Consider the following 18,095-nt stretch of genomic DNA (forward strand, 5'->3'; position numbering starts at 1 on the left):
TAGAAATATGAAATGTATAGAAAAATGTTAAAAGAATTTGCGTGTTGACACTTGTTGTATTGTTACCTAATTGAACAAGAAAAATTATACCAGTTGAGTCATGACGGCCAATGAAAATACCCCCTCGATTTCACGAAAGGTTACGATACAAGATAACACTCACTCACCAGGTAAATTATTGACGTATCCACCGTCCAATAACAGATGTCCATCCTTGGGGTCACACAGTGGAGGCAGATAACCTGACAGGGACATACTAGCACGGACATAACGCCATAAGCAACCTACAAAGGGAATCATGTGTTAGTTATGAGTAATATATGTGGGTCCTTTTTTCATCGACGATTTTTGCAGTCGCACAATTTTTTTTTTATTTTTAACCAATAATGTACAGGATTTTCCGGAATATCAGTGGTAAAAGGTGTTTAATTTTCAAAGATAATTTTTAAAGTAGTATTTTGACAGGTCTGCATACGCGCTTTGGGTAGCCCGTCTTAATCTTGATCAGTCGAAACCATCGTTGTTTATTTTCGGCTTTTTACTTCTCCATTGCTGTTTTTCTACGTCTGAAAGTAATCACAAAAATAACTTAAGTACACATCTTACCGTCGGTGTGCACTCTCATTCTTGATGACGTAATGTCAGTGGTGATGCAAAAGTAAGGCAACAAGAGATCCTGTACGAAAAAGAAAAACACCAATTGGTTTTTAATCATTAACGTGGCAGTAGAATCACTAGCCCGCGTCGCTGGCGGGATTCGCGACCGAGTTTTATGGACTAGCATCCAGACGAGAGGAAGTGCCAATACTTCTAGTCGCTTCATGTTACAGAAACCGTGAAGACTCACCCCCCACCCCGCCCCATTTTTAATTGGTAGTTTTAGACTCGTGTATGGTGGCTCCCGAAAATGTACTACACGCAGTTTTAGTTTTTATACAAGCGCACTTACTAGAATGGTTACTAATTTTCAAGTCCTTAATCACGATTAACAATACTAGAATGCGGAAGTATAGTGTACCTCTATCTGTCGCTCTCCGAATGTACTTCTTATACTTGCGTTAAAGCCACTTCCTGCATAAGAGAGAAATAGTTCATTTTTTAATAAACTTTATTATTACAAAGGCAACAGAAAAATACCAAAGAAAAAGATAAATAATCGAAATAGTTCATGTCTGAGCAATTTAAGTCACGTCTTAGTTTACAAGTTTACAGTCAAAGAAATGAGCTACAAAACCAATCTTACCAGAAAACATTGACGTGAATGGATAAGTCAGATCCAGGATCTTCTTAAAGATTGAATTCATGTCCTACAAATGGCAAAGAAACTTTTAGATCGGCTTGAAACAAGTTCTGCTTTCGGTAAATCCTCGTTGGATCACCCGAAGATTCTCCGATTGTTACCGCCAATCAAAATTAGCACGAGCATTCCGAAAAGTTGACGCGTCAGTCTGACGTCAGCAGCCATGTCGTGCTACCAAGCAACATCATTGGTGGTGCGGGCTCAAATAATTTTCAGGAACAGGAATTCGAACGACCCTGAGTGCTTTTAGAAATCCCATGCCAGTTTAAAAATACAACAAATATTTGCCAAACGGTGCTACTGCGAGGTAAAAAAACACATTCCTTTTAACCATTTGGGAGGCACTGTGGCCGAGTGGTTAGGGTGCCGGACTTGAAGTCCGAAGTTGCCGGGTTCAGGTCCCTCTCTAACCACCAGCTGGAGTTGTTTCTCAGATCCTAGTTCAACTCCTCGGTCGTGCTTGTAAGTAGCCAACTGGTCAGTCTGCTTCAGGCCAATTGGGATTTTAAAGCTCGTTATGTTTATTTGAAATATTGGTTTGAGTGGCATGCTTAGAAACTAGCTTGGTGTAGCTTAATGCATTGGCCACTATAAACAACATATATTCATTTTATCTGATTTACTTTTTTTTACCCATAAAAGACACGCCCGACTTAACAAAATCACTTCTTGTAGAGTGAAGAAATGATCCACGCAGTGAATTGTAATTAAAGAAAATTGCAAAGAAAGAAATTAGAAAAAAATTCTGGCTTCAAAGGGATTCGAACCCGTGACGTCCGCGATACCGGTGTGATGCTCTACCAACTGAGCTATTGAAGCCACACATTGGGGGCGAGGTGAGTTGCAATTCACTGCGAGGATCATTTCTTCACTTAACATCTCATCCGCAGTTCACATATATGAATTATTTCATATACTGTACGCCAAAATCATTTCCTGTAACAGCCCATTATTAGGTGCACTGACTCGTATGACAAGCTCTTACCAGCGACCACTCTCGGACCTTCTGACACATTTTGCTGACGTCACCAGACTCGGCGTATGCTGCGCCAACAAACGATCCCATGCTGGTGCCGCCAACCATGTCCACAGGAATACCTACAAACAAATCATTACCACACGTGTTCACGAACATCAAGTAACCAATATCTCATCTGTAAAATGAGACTCAAGTACTTTTTATGCCACTTCAAAGGCGGTTTTGTCATTCAAAGTTTGGTACTGTTCTGCTTCTTGACTGAAATGCGTCGCATAGCAGATAATTTGAAAAACGTCCAAAAAGAAAAAGTACGACAATTTAAACCCTTTGGAAAAAATGTCTATTATGATAATTCGTCCGCCACTTTCAGGACAACGGGTACTGTTGTGACCTTAGTGATCAGAGCGTCTAAAGAAAATGTTGTGCTGTGTCAGCGGTCGAGTCTTCGTCGGAGCAAAAGGGCGCCGAAGAAGGGCTTACGCTCGAAACCGCATTAGCCTTTTACGAATTCGCTACGGCGGTTTATTTACCTGCAGAAGGTCAAAATCAACTTAGTATTGTAGTGACCTGTCGTCTATTTCATAAAGACCTAATGCTGTGCCAAGGTGAAAGTCCCGAATGAAGGCACCCAAGATACTTTGGTAATGTAATGGGTAAACGGTCTAATTTCTACGGAAAATTTAATTTATCCTTGCAAAACCCAAACCAACATACAAAATAACGATTAATAAACACTTTCTTTTAGTCAGGTAGAACTGAACTGCTATCTCTGTAGAAAGAACTGCTTCGTTTGACTAGAATGGCAAAAAGAAACTTCAACACACCTGCCTCTTCCAGTGCTTTGATGACTCCAACATGAGATAAGCCCCTAAAATATAACAAAACCATTGAGAATACTTTCCATGCAGAGTCCTCGAGAGGCAAAAAAATGTGTGTCATGGGATATTCGCGCAGTCAAAAGGAGACAAAAAAGTTATAAACATTCAAAAAAACCGGTTTTACCTGGCCCCACCTCCTCCTAGAATCAATCCAATAGACGTTCCCGTCAGTCTTCGGGCGAGACGTAAGAAGTCGGATTTCCTGAAAGAATTAATGTTATTAAAAAAAAAACCTTATTCATTTCTACTAAATTACCGGAAAGTAAGAGGAACGGAGATGCGCGATTTATTGACGTGGTCGTTGGACGCAGTGTAGTAAATCACATATCACCATGCTATCTGAAAATAACTGGCTGATACCCCACAAGGGCAATGTCAACAAATGGTTTTGTTTAGTGGCCCAATATTGTTAAAAATTGCCTCTGTAGAAAAAGGGTCGAAAAAATGTCAAAGTGCGATACGGAATTTGCACTGGCTATAGCCTGACAGTGACATTGAAATGTTCTGTAGCTTATTTCCACTTTATATACTCTTTTTTGCAAACAAATCCCGCCAAAATGCCTCGCCGATCCCAACTTTAGCAGATTTGGTTATTGATAGGCGATGTAAGAGATATTTACCCGAAATAACAAAAAAAAAAACAAAAAAAACAGGTAAGTAAATGTAATATCAATGGAGTCAGAGAATTCACTTACTTGTCTGGTTGAGGATATGCTGCAGGGTTTTGTGCGTACTATAAAGAAATGGAACGAGAGTTAGTCTATTATACACAAACCCCCAAAAAATGAACTATTCATCCCAGGGTTGGAGGGAAGCTATATAGGTATGTGTCGCTGTGAAGGGTATGGTTTTCAAGCAGTTTTAGTCTGGGATAGGGTATAGAAATCAACGAGTTCGGTCTACAATAGGGTGTAATTTACCTGGAAACTGTTAAGTGGTAAAAAGGATCTAGTCTTGACTAACAACTGACACTTGGAATTGAAAAAAAAAGTGGAAATGCAGATATTACAACAATTTTAGAAGGAACTGATTACGATAGAGATGGGGTTTTCTGGAGAAAAGCAAGTCTGCAGGGGTAGAGTAGGGAGGTTTTTCTAAAATAGGGTTACATCAAATACAGTGGAACCCCGATATAACGATATGCCAAGGGAGCAGTAAAATTATATCGTTATATCGAGGAATCGTTATATCGAAACTCCCGATAAAACGATATGGCCGTAACATAACCGAAAATATCGTTATATCGGGGTAAACCTAAAAAGTACTTTTTAGTGCATGTTAAAGGAGGATAAGGAGGGTAAAGTTGATAAAGAGGCTTAGGACACAGTATCATTTTCGTATATCATCGTGCAAGTCTGTTTACAGAAACGTTAGAGATTACTCGATTACTGTAATGTTATTGCATTAAATTCGATGTTTTGTGACCGTGTACTAATAATATCGTTATATCGGGAAAGATTTTACATTCGGTCTGCTAAATTCGCATCGTTATATCGGGAATATCGTTATATCGAAGATTGTTATATCGGGGTTCCGTCCCATACATTTTACTGTAAAATTTGCCGGGACATAGAATATTTATCGTTATATCGGGAATATCGTTATATCGAAGATCGTTATATCGGGGTTCCACTGTACATCGAACATGGTCAATAATGGGGTAAGGGTTCAGACTCCCAGCGACACAACCCCAACCAAAATTCTCAAAGTACTCCCCTGAGTCTTAATCGATATTCCAATACATTTTGACTAAATGGGTACTCCTGACACTAATATTTCAATATTCCTACCTTTTCAGACAAAGAGCGTCGTCCAAAAATTTTCTTAGCGCATCGAACCTTTAGTTAAAATAAATAAAATAATAATAACAAGATTAAACAATCAGAGCCGGACTCAGATGATCCCTAACCACCACCATTGGACGTCGTCTGTCCTCCTACAGATGATTTGCATGAAGTGATGTGATAGGTCCCGTGCCATTTACACTGATTGTGTTACGTGCAAAGACAAGTCATGTTCAACAATTTGTTTGTTTTCTTTACAGATCGTAATGTTGCAGTCGGGTTCTTAAGCAATCTGAGCAAAAGCACATCTCTCAATCAAGATCAGGCATTGAATCGAAAATCGGCAGAGATTTCTAAGTAAGTTTACATATATCTGAAAATAAATAAAATCAAAAAAATGAAGTGATTTCTAGTATAAGTCGTTCCAACCTTATTTTTAAAGCCCTTTCTCTTTATTTCTCGAGGGATGAACAGATAGTGCACTGATAAAACTGTCCAACTGCAGATGATTTGCATGAATTAATGTGCTACATCACGCGCAAGGGCCAGTGCGAGGCGTTTATAGACTTTATAAAATGAAATCTTACATGATGATGAGCACAGATCCAGCCCCGTGCGTTCAGCCAATCCACAGTGTGTGAAATACGGAAGCCTTTGGCGGCGTCTTCACGGTGTAAGAGAATGAGCTCCTTCTGGGAGCGGACACCAATATTCTCAAGCTGCTTCTCCAACTGGAAAAAAGTCACCACTGAGTACACGATACCAGTATTATGAAGACTTAAACTTGTTTAAAAACGGATCGCTTGTTTACGGTATTGGTAGGGCTGGTAACAAGATCTGGCTAACAAAGGAGAGGATTTCGCAACGCACATTGTGCTTTGTTTTCTTGACTGGGTGATAAGGTTCAAAATGATAAAAAAATCTGACCTTCGGCTTCTATGCAATAAGAAATACAAGTAAAAATAGCCCCATCCCCTGCCCCCCCCCCCTCCCCCCAAAAAACAAAGAAGAAGAAGAAGAAAAAAAAGCGAAATACTACATTTTACCTGGCCAACTGCAGGACTGCCGTCTGCGACACCAACAATAACAATGCTGTCCGCCTGAAATGGAGAAAGAAGTTATAAATAAGAAAATTCAAAAATCGAATTCAAAGAAACTCAATATGTTCGACTTCCTAACACAATCGATCTAAATGCACAGGATTAACACTGCTTTCGAGTAAATGGTTGCAAGCTACCCGACGCTGATCTTCATTTAAGTGGCAAAGAACGATACGCTTGAATTTATTAACTTGGTTAAGCAGAGACGGGCAAAAAACACCTCATAACCTTGCGGTAAACGTGGGAGGAATGGCGCTGAAGCCATCACATGTTTAGGCTGAACAAAACGTTTAAAACAATGACCTACTTAAGTATCTTGAACCAATCTTACTTCAACTGAACAAATGAAAAACAAATACACAAACTTTAAAGATGAATTCCAGTCCGTACTGCGCAATCTCGGCTGCAATGTTTATGTGAGCCCACCACGAACGAATGTTTACAAGCAAAACTAAAAATTCCGCGACAAACTTACCTTTTTTTTTTTCATTATTAACGCCAGATATCCTTACAGAACAAATAATAACGAGTAGAGGAACCTTGACGCTATTTCAAACCGACGTTTCAGCTCATCGGAAGTTCTTGAACCAAACGAACTGTAATGGCGGACTAAAAAACTTGTATGCTGTCACCGAAGTGTAACGTTTCAACGAATTCAAAACAAAAACGAAAACAAACCCCGAGTCTGCGCAGTACGGACTGGAAATCAGCTTTAAGTGATTCATCGAATATAGTTTCTTTAAATCTAAACTTAGTGTTAATATTCATACATGTCTAATACATCGTTTTGTCCAGGCAGACATAAAAGCATCAGCTTGATACAATACAATACGATGAAGGTCTTCCTGTTGACCCAGCCAGCTGGACAGACGGTACTCGTTCATACTATAAACAGAAAACAGCAAAATTGATTACTTTAACAGAAACAGTCGTGAAAAGCCAGAATGTAAGAATATAACATAGTCAAGAGAAAAATACGATTATAAGCGATTATAATTATAAGCGTTTAACACACAGAACGACGCCATCTTGGATATCAAAATGTTAAAATATCAACAAAACAAAAGATAACAACTGCACAGACATGAACAAATACCAAGCAACCTGGAAAAGGAAAAAAATTCCACAAAGGTACGTTAAGTGATTCTATACGATTCTTTAGAAGCCCTCGTCGCACGATATGCGGACATACGAAAACAAAGCAACAACAACTAGATACCTGTCCATTGCAGAGCTACCAAGCTTGCTTCGGACTAACGAGCTGGTCAGCAAAAGAGTGGGACCTGGGAACCAGAATGAAAAGGCACAATCAACAGTCGAGTGCGAATATGTTGGAAGATCAGCAATCTAAATCAGTTTGGGGAATACACAATTTTACATAAAAATGGCACGTTATGCACAGCGCACGCCACTCATTTGCAACACTGGATTCCCGGATTATGTCACATATTTCTGCATAAAAACCAAGTTGGTTTCTACGCGGCCCATTTCTCCGCTACGAAAATGTAAAACTGTTTAATTCACACAATCTTAACAAACTACCTGCAGTTTTAACTGCTTTTTTCTTAACGCTTAAAATTTATACCCTGTTAAAAAGAGCTGCTCGAACTTCTCTTTCCTTTTATCCTTTCTTAAACGCTTTGTGGACTAACATCCATACACGGGCAGTAGCAAGCCTCCACGTGAGTTGTAAATGCTTTAGAAACCGGAGAGAAGCAGGAAAACGCCAGAACTGATAAGTCATAAAACAGGCGTTTGCTTTTATGTGACTTGAAGTCAGACAGTAATCTATGCTACTCACCGATAGTGTGAAGTGCTAAGCTGAGTTCAAATGAGAAGTTAGAGATAGGCACATCTTCTGACGCGGGGATTATAGCCACTGTACCGAGATTAGAGCCTCCAAATATCTGATTATCAACCGGTCTGTGATTTTCTGTGCAGTAAACATAGAATTACATGTAAGTTGAACAAGTCTTTATAGAAAGGAAAGCTAAGAAAACAAATCTTAACATCGCTTTCCTTAACAATTGTACACATTGAAAACAACAAAAACAACAACAACAACAACAACGATCGAACTGACACAAAATAGATAGCAGTTTTCCGGAACAATTCTACATGCTGCTGCTGATGAAGCGGTTTCAGGAAATGTGCGTCACAAGCTATTTGAGTTTAAAGTATAAATGAAGGGAAGAAGACTTTATCTCTATACCGAGTAATGTTTCGCTTCTTGTGTGACTTCTCCTGTACTGTCCTAGAAGTCTTTCGCCAAGCAGATGGATCAGACGTGTAACAACCTGTTGAAAACGAAACAAAACAATCAAACTTTTAATCACAAAGCAAAAAACTTACTTAGGAAGCCTGAACTGTCTCCTCGTCAAACGATGCTTTAAAATATCGAAACAGCACAAAACTGACGTCTAAGAACAAACAGAAATCCGGAACTGGTTTTACATGGTTCTAAGTTTTAAATGTAACAATTCTTTCACAATAAAAGTATTGTTAAATAAATTAAGAAATATTCATCCTGTTCTATAAAATAACACAATCACCACGTTATAGCCTCGACTATACCTGAGGAAAATGTCTCTTGATTGTGTTAAGCAGACCATCTGGAAGAACCGCCAGTTCGGTGTCCCTGCGTATGGTAAAAATGTTTTGCTTATAAACATGCTGAGTTTCAAATCTTGAACAGCAGCCATCCCTTCCCTAATCGTCTTTCAAAGAAATAACAGCGTTCTACGTTATACTTTCTTCAAAATTTCTTTTAACGTGTCCTGACCATTCACAGCAGAGATCTTAACTTCTGGGCCAATCACGTGAGAGTTTGCTTACGTAACTTGTCCTGCGCTGACACAGGGTATATCATTTTCATTTTGTTGTTTTGCTATCAAGTTTGATTGGCTTATTACACTGAAAGCGGCGTCAGTCTTTCGCTCTGTGACTGCGTAAGACTTAGTAAATTAAAAAGAACGCTCTACAGTGTAAATATAGCAATAACAAACAAACCGAATGGCGTGAACAGTTGTCGCTCTCGGGGCTTGAGTTAGAACTTCCACCTGAAAAGATGAAACGTCAGGCGGTCAGCATAAAGAAATATCAACAACAAAGTCTGCAATGACAGAATTAGTTAAACTTTTAAATTAGAATGTAACCCTATGTCATTAAATAATCTGCATCGATAATCACAAAAAGAAAAACAAAAAACCAGAGGTTTGACATTAGTCTGCATGCTTTTATATGACTCGAATTAAGTGAAACGTTTTGGATGGGATTACCCGACAACTGTAAACAGTCAAACGTTAACTGACAATAGGCGCGTGGTCCAAGTTGTAGCGGATGCCTTAAGCTTAGATACTTCAAAAACCATTCGCCAAAGTGCTTAATTCTATACCAAGCAATAGACGTACCCCAGCTTTAACTCTACAGGACAAACAGAACTCTTTTCGCTTCACCAAAAATCTAATCTCGTTTCAAAAGCTTTCGCTCCTGCTAACACCAAATTTACGAGAATGCGCCCTGGGCAAGAGATTTCATGATATCCAACAAATCATTCACGTGCCTTAATATTACAACACTCACCACTCCCACCAGTTCCCCGCGGCCAGCCTCGCGGTCGAGTTCCTTCTTGCCATTGCTGAGTGTAACAACTGAACGAAGGCGGCCATTTAGCACAATGTAAATACAGTTGGACTGTTCGCCTTGTCTGAAATGCAACACGAGACTTGTGTTGACAGCTATCTTTGGAGTTCACAAATCATTCGTCACTTTAGAAACAAGAAACCTGGGGCGAGTTTCCGCTCGCAGTCGCTTGTGGGATCGTTACTGAGGACAAAACAAAATATGACAAGCTATATTATCCTCCTCAGAAATGGTCTCACAAGCGACTGCGACTTGAGATTCGCCCCAGATTTCTTCTCCTTTCTAAAGTGGCGAATAGGCTTTCGCGTAGGCTCAAATTCACATGATCACTTCTAAAGCTATTAGACTTTGAAGTGTGTGCCGGAAATTGAAGGACGCGGTTTCAAAGGAAGTTTGGTTTTCATTTTACCTGTAAACCGCTCTGCCGGCTTCCACGTGCATCCAATCGAGGGCATAGTCGATTTGTCTCAGAAAAGGAGAGAGATGACTTATCAGAGAATGGGCCACGTTCAGTATTACTCTGGGCTTATGACGAATAACACTGGAACGAAAGAAAGCAACCAATTAATCAAATAAAGTGATCCAACAGTCGGTCGGTCTCTTCTTTCTACAATTTTTATTTGCATTTCATCTGTAAGATGTGGAACAGTCTAGGAAGGTGCTTCCCGCCAAATGGCGATGTTTCGCTGAAAAATAGACCTTTTTACGTGACATATTTGTATCGTAAAAACCAGAATGAACATTTAACTTGTGAACTTAAAATATCAGGCCAAGAATGTTGTTAATTCAAATTTCGCGGATGTAGCTGCGATAGAAAGCGTGAAAATTTGACAGGTTTTTACAGACAAATGGATGGAAAACTATGTGAGTACACACTTTCTATCATAGATACATCCCTTACAACTGATCAATAAAACCTTTACCTGATATCAAAGTTTACAATTCATTAATCTGTAGTAATTATTTGACAGCGAATTCCGGTTTTATACCAAACAAACAATGTGTTCCACGCCATGTTTGGCCCTTTGGCGACAAGGCGGAAGAAGGCCTTCAAAGGGTCTAATGATTACATGACTCGTTAATCTTTACAGCGACTACCAGAAATGCAAAGATCGCCAGACCGGTTAAAATTCGTAATGATTTCAACTTTGAGGTCCTCGACCTTAATGTACCCTTGTGGGGCTTTTAATGCTCGTTTTAGTTTCTTTAAGTTGTATTGGGAAACTCAGCCGGAGGACAGCTGTGGCCTGTTTTTAGACGTTCGACACGACAGCTGTGGAGAGCCTGCATAAACAGCAATTTATTTAACATGCAGGTTGACTAAGTGATTTGAATAGTTCCCCTTCTTCCATGATGTATTGTTTGTTTTTAGATGTTTGATTAAAAGAGATTTTCATTTTGTCAGTTTTTGAATCTGAGCGGCGTTCAAGGTAGTGAAAAGGATCGACCTGCACTTTTACCGTTTGAGGAAGTTTAAGTCGTCGCGTGCCAATCAACGGAAACTAAAAGCGCTAATGGCATACAGGAGTGCCCAAGCTGTCTCACTCCCGTGATCCTTTGGGGCACTCGCATTGGCAGGCGACACCAGACATCGAAACACTCATCACTTGGTAGATAATGGATTAACAGTCAACAACGATGCTAGATCAAACTTAAAACATGGCAAATAACTGCAGTGGAGAGTTGACGTTTCCTGAATCAGTTATTCTGGCTTTGCTGTACAGCATCATCGCCCTACCAGCCATCGTTGGAAATGCTGTTTTTCTTTGGGTTATTTACAAATCTCGCACTGTCAGAACGTTTTCTAACCTGCTATTGAGCTCGCTAGCATTGGCTGATCTTCTAGTAGGGCTGATTATCGATCCAATGTGGGTCGTACGGTGTGTTTTGAAACCTCTCCCGTACAGCCACCCGTTTAAAATAGCCATTGACGCGCTATGGATTCAAACGTGTGTGACAACGACTTTTAGCTTGTGCGTGGTGAGCTTGGATAGATACATCGCAATACGTTTTGCTTTGCTATACAACCAGATAGTTACAGGAAAAAGGTGTTACACCGCGGGGGCATTAGTATGGATTGCATCCTTTTCGTTTGGATTCTCGCGGATTATGGTTACAAACCCCGCCAACCTGCCTAAACTCTGGATGTGTGTGACGGTTTTAACAATTCTTTTCCCGATGATACTCATCAGTTTCTGCTACTCTCGCATCTCGGTGGTCGCGAGGGAACAATGCAAAACAATTGCAAGGCAAAACGTTCACGTGAAGCTAGTAAGCGAAGGACTTCGAAACCGAAAAGCCGCTAAGACGGTGGGTTTCGTTGTAGTGCTGTTTTTAATCTCATGGTTCCCTAGCTTAACGACATCGTTTATCCATTTGACAACCAGCGACAATTGCAGAAATATGCGTTTGGTTTGGCTTTGGGTCGAGCTAATAGCGTTCTTATCATCTGGAATCAATCCGTGGTTATATTCACTACGAAACAGAGATTTCAGACAGGAAGTGAATCGCGTTTTTCGAATCAGATGCTTCGTAACCCAGCGAATATCTCTTAATCTAAGGCTGAAAACAAATACAAATGAAAAGCAGCCACAAAGCATATAAAAATTTACATTTTGTATACTTTATCCAATACGTTAACTCCTTAATGTTCAGTGCACAGACATAACAATAAACAATTTTAGAGCAACAAATATATATATATATAAAAAAAAAAGTTGGAAGAAAGTAATATAAATTAGTGCGTTGTTTTTCGCTTTTCAAGTTTCCTTTAGTTTAATTTTAAAATAAAAATTAATTAGAAACGTCAATGGCGATTGATATGCCATACTTCAGTGCGCCAAAATTACCATCTAAATTAAGAGGTTTCTATTGCCTTAATAAAACCATATCTTTTTTTTTGTTATTCAAATGAATGAGTAGTTTTCAGTGGAATTGCTAAAAGCATTCTCTAATACTGCTAAAATAAGAACTTGTTGAAGGCGTTTTCGGTCGTTCGTTGGCAAATTTCCATGACAAGTAAAGCTCTTAGTATCAGCGCTCGAAATCGGGAAACAAAGAAAGCATTTCTTAACCTTAGAAAATTAGTTTGTAGCACTTAGTAGAGGCAGTTATTCCACAAAGTGATTTTGCCGTGAAGTACAACATCTGGCAGCAGCATAATTACCCTCCGAGGTGCGTGCACTTCCTGTTATTCGAATTCAAGCTATCAGTTCATTTGTCGTACATATTGTAAATTTAAAGTGCTCTCTGAAATAAAATAAAATCCCTTGGAAAAGCATACGTTTTATTTCACCCCCGCTTAAAGGGACACTGTCACGGGGATTTTAATGCCTTTCAGTAAAAAATACTAAATTTGGCGAATAGCCTTCTCGTACACGAAATGCACCTAGTACATCAAGATGAAGATATGAAGAAAATTGTTGTTGAAGGAAGAAGGGAGCCATGATAATTTTTAGGTGTTTTTTCAGTCCACAAGGACAAAACTTGAAAAAATCAGCCTGATTTTTTCAAGTTGAAATCTAAAGTTCCTGATGGCATCACATAAATACATCTTGTTTATCGCTTTAGTACACTTGCAGGGTGATTTTTAACAAAATTGGACCACTATTCGTAGTTTCCATATGTTTTTAGGCTCTTGAGTTTTTGAAGTGAAACTGGTGACAGTGTCCGTTTAAAAGTGAGAAAAAGCTGCGTTTTACGTTTGACAAAACACTCTCTCGTCTTGCTGCCACATAATTATACTTGAACTCACTCAAGTTAAACTCCAAAGCACCGCAGATGTACACGTCTTAGATTTAAGTGAGCTAAGAATTAAAAACTTCTCTTGTATAGGTTTACAGTACGTCCCCTTTCATCGCCACTTCAAACAGAACAAATATTTGTCAGAACATTCTCTTTATAGATATGGATTCAAGCTATCGTAGTTAATTTGACGTACAGGTTTTTAAATTAAGGTTAACTCTGAAGCAAAAAAAAAACTTATCTTTTCATTCCCACTTTAATTCAATTCGATTTATAGCTGCGTTCTACGTTTGACAAAACATTTTCTCATCTTGCCGCCACATAATTACACTCGAACACACTCAAGTTAAACTCAAAAAGCACCGGTGAAATAAAAACTTCTCTCATTTAGGTATACGTCCCCTTTCAGCCGCCACTTCAAACAGTTCAAATAATTGTGTTATAAGTTTGCCAGAACATTTTCTTTAAGTGTTGACTAACAACAGTGCAACAGACGAACCCGATTAAGAATTCATCCCTGATTCAAAGCCACCGGAACAAAAAAATCATTAACCTTGACTACGGACAAAACAAAAATTAATTGGGAACGACAGTTATCTTGCCTGCATTGGATTAGCATTCAAGAAATTACATTAGCCGTCTTTACCTTTGAAGAATAAGTCCAAGGCGAATAAATTATTTATCATTTGAAGCAATTTTTGTCTTCCTTTTCATTGGAGGATAGCCCAACACCTGATCTGCAAATAACTGCCTACAAATAATGGTCTGCTTATGCGCAGTAGCGTCTGACAGTGACTTTGCTGCAAATAATAAACTGCGTTTGCGTAATTATGTCCACTTCTGTGAAAAATGGCAGTTTGTTTTTCCAGAGTTGACGGTAAGGGGTCGGAAAGCGATCTACAATAGCGAAGCGCGCGATATTTAAAAATAGAATGCAAATGATTATATCCTTTACGAGGCTCAGAAACATCAGCGTGTTCTGAGTATTAAATAGAGTAAAATAAAATCGTCTCATAAGAGTGTTAAAGGAACACCGGCTGTGTTCGAAAGTGTTTAAGGAAAATCGTCCGCCATTTTGGTTTGTTTGTCAGAGTCTTGTCTCAGTCATGACGTCACTCACGCACTCGCTATTCTTACTACACCAAAACCAAACTCTGTGATCGAATGATAAAACAATTGTTGAACTCGGTTTTCGCAAAATATCGTGATATTGCAGTGACTCGCAGGTCAATTATTTGCCTCAGCGTTCGGCTTCGGCAAATAATTGATCTTCTCGCCACTGACAAATCAAGATATTATGCTTAACCTCATGCAATAATTGTTAATTATTTTGTCTGGTTGTGCGTGCTGTATTTATTTTTACGAATTCAGTAGGGGGAATAACTGCCGGTTTTGGCAAATCTTCGTTGAAGCACTCGAAGAATTTCCGAATTATTTCATCCAATCAAAAACTAACGCGAGCGCTCACGAGTACTTCGAAACCAATCGCCCGTACAAATACGTCATGTTGCTTTGCATCTTCTGGGATTAAAGGCGCGGGCTCACTCACTTCCGGGGAGATGTTGTTCCCCCGACTGAGTTTTTCGTCTGATTTGAATAAATTGTTTGTTAAATGCGGCTATTAATAGATAAAGACAGCCACAGTAACCCGTATGCACTCTACCCGATCGAGTGTTGTTTGTTACCTACTTGTAAAAGTTGGCTTTGCTGATGATGACCACGTGACATTGTTTGGTTGCCTTGACGTTGAAGAAAGAAGGTTCTCCAGTAACAACCGCCAACACGCCGACAAACTCACCAGGGAGGGCTGTGTACAGGTGGTACTGTGAAACAAACATAAACACGGCCGAGTTGTTATCAGTTTAATTTTTAAGTAATAAAAATAAATATTAGAAAAAGAATCAGCGAGGAAGGACTAGAAAAGACATGGAAACCATACGAGATATCTTATTACATGAAATTTTGGCGACACTTTAATTTAGCGAATTAAGCGCTTTTTCAAAAAATCGCTAAATTTAAATGTCGCTTTATACGGATTTTCATGAAATTTTGGAAAATTGAGTGACTTATGTTCCAAAATTTACTAAAAATCGCTAAATCAAAGTGTCGCTAAATACGGATTACGTGTCGCCAAAATTTCATGTTATAAGGTAGTTTAAAAATTTGGGATCAATTTAGGTGTCTGGGAAACTGCTCACCTACCCCTCCCCAAACCTAACATTAACCCTTACTTATCGCTTTGGGCAAAATGTTAGGTTTGGGGAGGGGTAGGTGAGCAGTTTCCCAGAAACCTAAATTGATCCAAAATTTGAATAGATGGATTTTCACTAAATCAGGGAAAAAGGGTTGTGTGGGAGACAGGTTGCACCTCTGTAAGAATTAGACACACATATGTGAGCAGATTTGGAGCATTGGTTCTATTGTGGAGTGGTTTCTTGATTAGAAGAGGGTTTTTTGTGGGAAAAGGGATTGTATCGGACATCAATGTTCTTCTGTAATGATTTATCCACAAGGGCAGATTCACTGTAGATGTAAAGGTTACAAGGAGCAACTTTTCGTTTGTGTAATGGTCTCATAATCAACAAGTGTTATGTAATGGTGTATTATAAGGAAAGATTTTCTGTAGAAGATAAGCTTATAAGGGCATCAGTACTCTTTTGTGTAATAACGCGAGGTGGCATTCTTGTGGGGAAAAGGGATGGTATGGGTCATTCGTTCTCTTGCGTGAAAGTCTCTTGAAACTATTTCATTGGACTAAATTTTGAGGTTTTCCTACGTTAAAAAAGAACGTGAAAAAGTACCTCTTGGTCATCGCTGAGACTTTTCTGTGTAACTTCCAGAGAGCTGTTCACAACAAAATACAAACTACAGTCCTGTCAATAAGAAAGCAGTGAAAATTTGTTAGTTTGTACAGCCGATTATCAATCGATATATAATCTCAGACATTAAAATTGTATACGAAGATATAGAATCCTTAAGAGTCGTTTTCCTTACCACATCCCCTTGCTTGATAAGAACAGTTCCTGAAGGAATGCTTGCTATGGAAAGAATACCTTCTAGCAACGAAGAATCCTGAAAATGAACAATACGAAATTCAATTACAGGAATTTGAACTTGCAGCAATTTTCGATTGAGTGTCAAAAGTTTGTTTTGGTTTTCCTTTTAGAGATTATAGGAATCTACCTAGACCAAGCCACTTATCTCCGAGTTATTTTCCTGTTGCTGTTAATTCAAGTTTATATTTCTTTGGCTTGTTTAGCTTACGTCATTTCATACATGCACATAACACAACTTTTGCTGTTGTATTTCTCAAGTAATCTATACGCTGGTGTAAACCTTGCCCCATTCCTTAATAACGTTGTTTTTGATGCATAACAGGCATAAGTACTAGTACTGATCACTAAAATGTCGAAAATGAATAAATGAGGTATTGATCGCTTTTAAGAGCCACTGAGTTGATGTAATAACACCCATATTGAATCACACCAAATGAAAAACGATCGATCGATGAAAATCGATGATAATCGATGATAGGCGATGAAAATCGATGACAGTCAATGAAAATCGATGAAATTAAAAGTCACAAAGTTTTCCGTCATCGATTGGTCATCGATTTCCAATATCAATCGATTAATTGGCATCGATTATTATCGATTATCATCGATTATCGGTTTCATCGATTGGTCAGGCCGGGTAGTATCCACAAGGCATAACATAGTCACATTTCGTACCGGTAAATCAAGACTTTTGGCAATCTCGCTTGCCGCCGTCTTCATCATCATGTCCTCTTCTTCAGGGTCCATGGTTAGAAACTGTTTTGACAGGTCATCAGTCACAGGGGTACACGGGAAGTCAAAGCGTCCCTCCCCCAGGGAAGTAGGGCTGCCTTCCGTGTCACTACCCTCCAGGTCAAATGTAGCCATACGGCCGGGGGAGTCTGGAAGGGAAGCCACACGTGCCCGGCCCAGTGCTGCGTCAAAATCAGATAGATCTGCAAGCAAGATAAACCGGTTTAAGGACCAGTTTAAAGGACCAGTTATTTTTCTTTTTCATTCGTTGTTAACTGAGAGCAAGACTTTGACCTGCATCTACTAGCGAAATAAAACATTTTTTATTCTTCACCGTAAAGGTAGATTTCTTTCCAATTCTAGGGATTGAAGAAGCCAATTAGCTCGATACATGAATGCTGCCCTCCCAAGATAGGATGTTTATCCATCAAAAGCTACAGCCATAACCTTAAGGTTACTACTAATTTTAGCGATTCTTTCAGAGCAAGATTTAGCGACTATTTAATTTAGCGATTTTCCGAAAATTTTGAGAAGTTAGTGATATCGTGCAAACCAGTTTTTAATGAACAAATAGCTAAAATGGAAATAAATGTTCAGTAAAAGAACAAACGCACTTGAAATTGAACGAACATTTGTATTGCCAGAAAGAACAAAGTTACCGGCATCTATTTTTAAAAGAATTTTTCAAGTGGATTATTGCTTATTGTGTTTCCCTTTAGGGTGGGAGGTCGAGGGTAGCCGCTAATTTTGTTAGGTTGTCCTAGCTAGGAATTCACAGTAAAATACTGTAGGGTGTTTTTTTTTTTTTTTTTTTTTTTTTTTTTTTTTTTTTTTTTTTTTTTTTTTTTTTTTTTTTTTTTTTTTTTTTTTTTTTTTTTTT

The 18,095-nt window shown here is 38.9% G+C and overlaps 3 protein-coding genes across 5 annotated transcripts in view; 1 reads left to right on the forward strand and 2 right to left on the reverse strand.

Annotated features, from left to right (window-relative positions):
- The window catches only part of LOC144642940 (uncharacterized), a 128,924-nt gene that overhangs the window by 85,244 nt on the left and 25,585 nt on the right, over positions 1-18,095 (reverse strand). The gene's annotated exons all lie outside the window — the stretch shown is intronic.
- LOC144642177 (patatin-like phospholipase domain-containing protein 7) overlaps positions 1-18,095 on the reverse strand; it is a 38,333-nt gene that overhangs the window by 6,691 nt on the left and 13,547 nt on the right. For all 3 annotated transcript variants that reach the window (XR_013568710.1, XM_078501165.1, XM_078501175.1), the window contains 23 exons: positions 17,159-17,418; positions 16,422-16,499; positions 16,229-16,300; positions 15,117-15,250; positions 10,093-10,224; positions 9,624-9,747; positions 9,051-9,100; positions 8,616-8,679; positions 8,254-8,338; positions 7,843-7,974; positions 7,261-7,324; positions 6,812-6,926; positions 5,988-6,041; positions 5,529-5,672; positions 4,948-4,995; positions 3,853-3,890; positions 3,282-3,359; positions 3,104-3,147; positions 2,286-2,398; positions 1,244-1,307; positions 1,019-1,071; positions 607-676; positions 168-284 (listed from right to left, as the gene is read on the reverse strand). Coding sequence is in view for 2 of the 3 variants with exons in the window: in XM_078501165.1 (XP_078357291.1) it covers positions 168-284; positions 607-676; positions 1,019-1,071; positions 1,244-1,307; positions 2,286-2,398; positions 3,104-3,147; positions 3,282-3,359; positions 3,853-3,890; positions 4,948-4,995; positions 5,529-5,672; positions 5,988-6,041; positions 6,812-6,926; positions 7,261-7,324; positions 7,843-7,974; positions 8,254-8,338; positions 8,616-8,679; positions 9,051-9,100; positions 9,624-9,747; positions 10,093-10,224; positions 15,117-15,250; positions 16,229-16,300; positions 16,422-16,499; positions 17,159-17,418 (2,133 nt within the window). In the remaining variant the exon portion in view is untranslated. The remainder of the gene's footprint in view (positions 1-167; positions 285-606; positions 677-1,018; positions 1,072-1,243; positions 1,308-2,285; positions 2,399-3,103; positions 3,148-3,281; positions 3,360-3,852; positions 3,891-4,947; positions 4,996-5,528; positions 5,673-5,987; positions 6,042-6,811; positions 6,927-7,260; positions 7,325-7,842; positions 7,975-8,253; positions 8,339-8,615; positions 8,680-9,050; positions 9,101-9,623; positions 9,748-10,092; positions 10,225-15,116; positions 15,251-16,228; positions 16,301-16,421; positions 16,500-17,158; positions 17,419-18,095) is intronic.
- LOC144649284 (5-hydroxytryptamine receptor 1B-like) lies at positions 11,123-13,336 on the forward strand. Its single transcript, XM_078508761.1, has one exon. It carries the CDS (start codon positions 11,343-11,345, stop codon positions 12,285-12,287), a length of 945 nt encoding a protein of 314 aa, XP_078364887.1. The 5' UTR covers positions 11,123-11,342; the 3' UTR covers positions 12,288-13,336.

Source organism: Oculina patagonica, chromosome 1 (assembly GCF_052425735.1).
Source record: "Oculina patagonica isolate OP01 chromosome 1, crgOcupat, whole genome shotgun sequence".
Lineage (NCBI taxonomy): Eukaryota > Metazoa > Cnidaria > Anthozoa > Scleractinia > Oculinidae > Oculina > Oculina patagonica.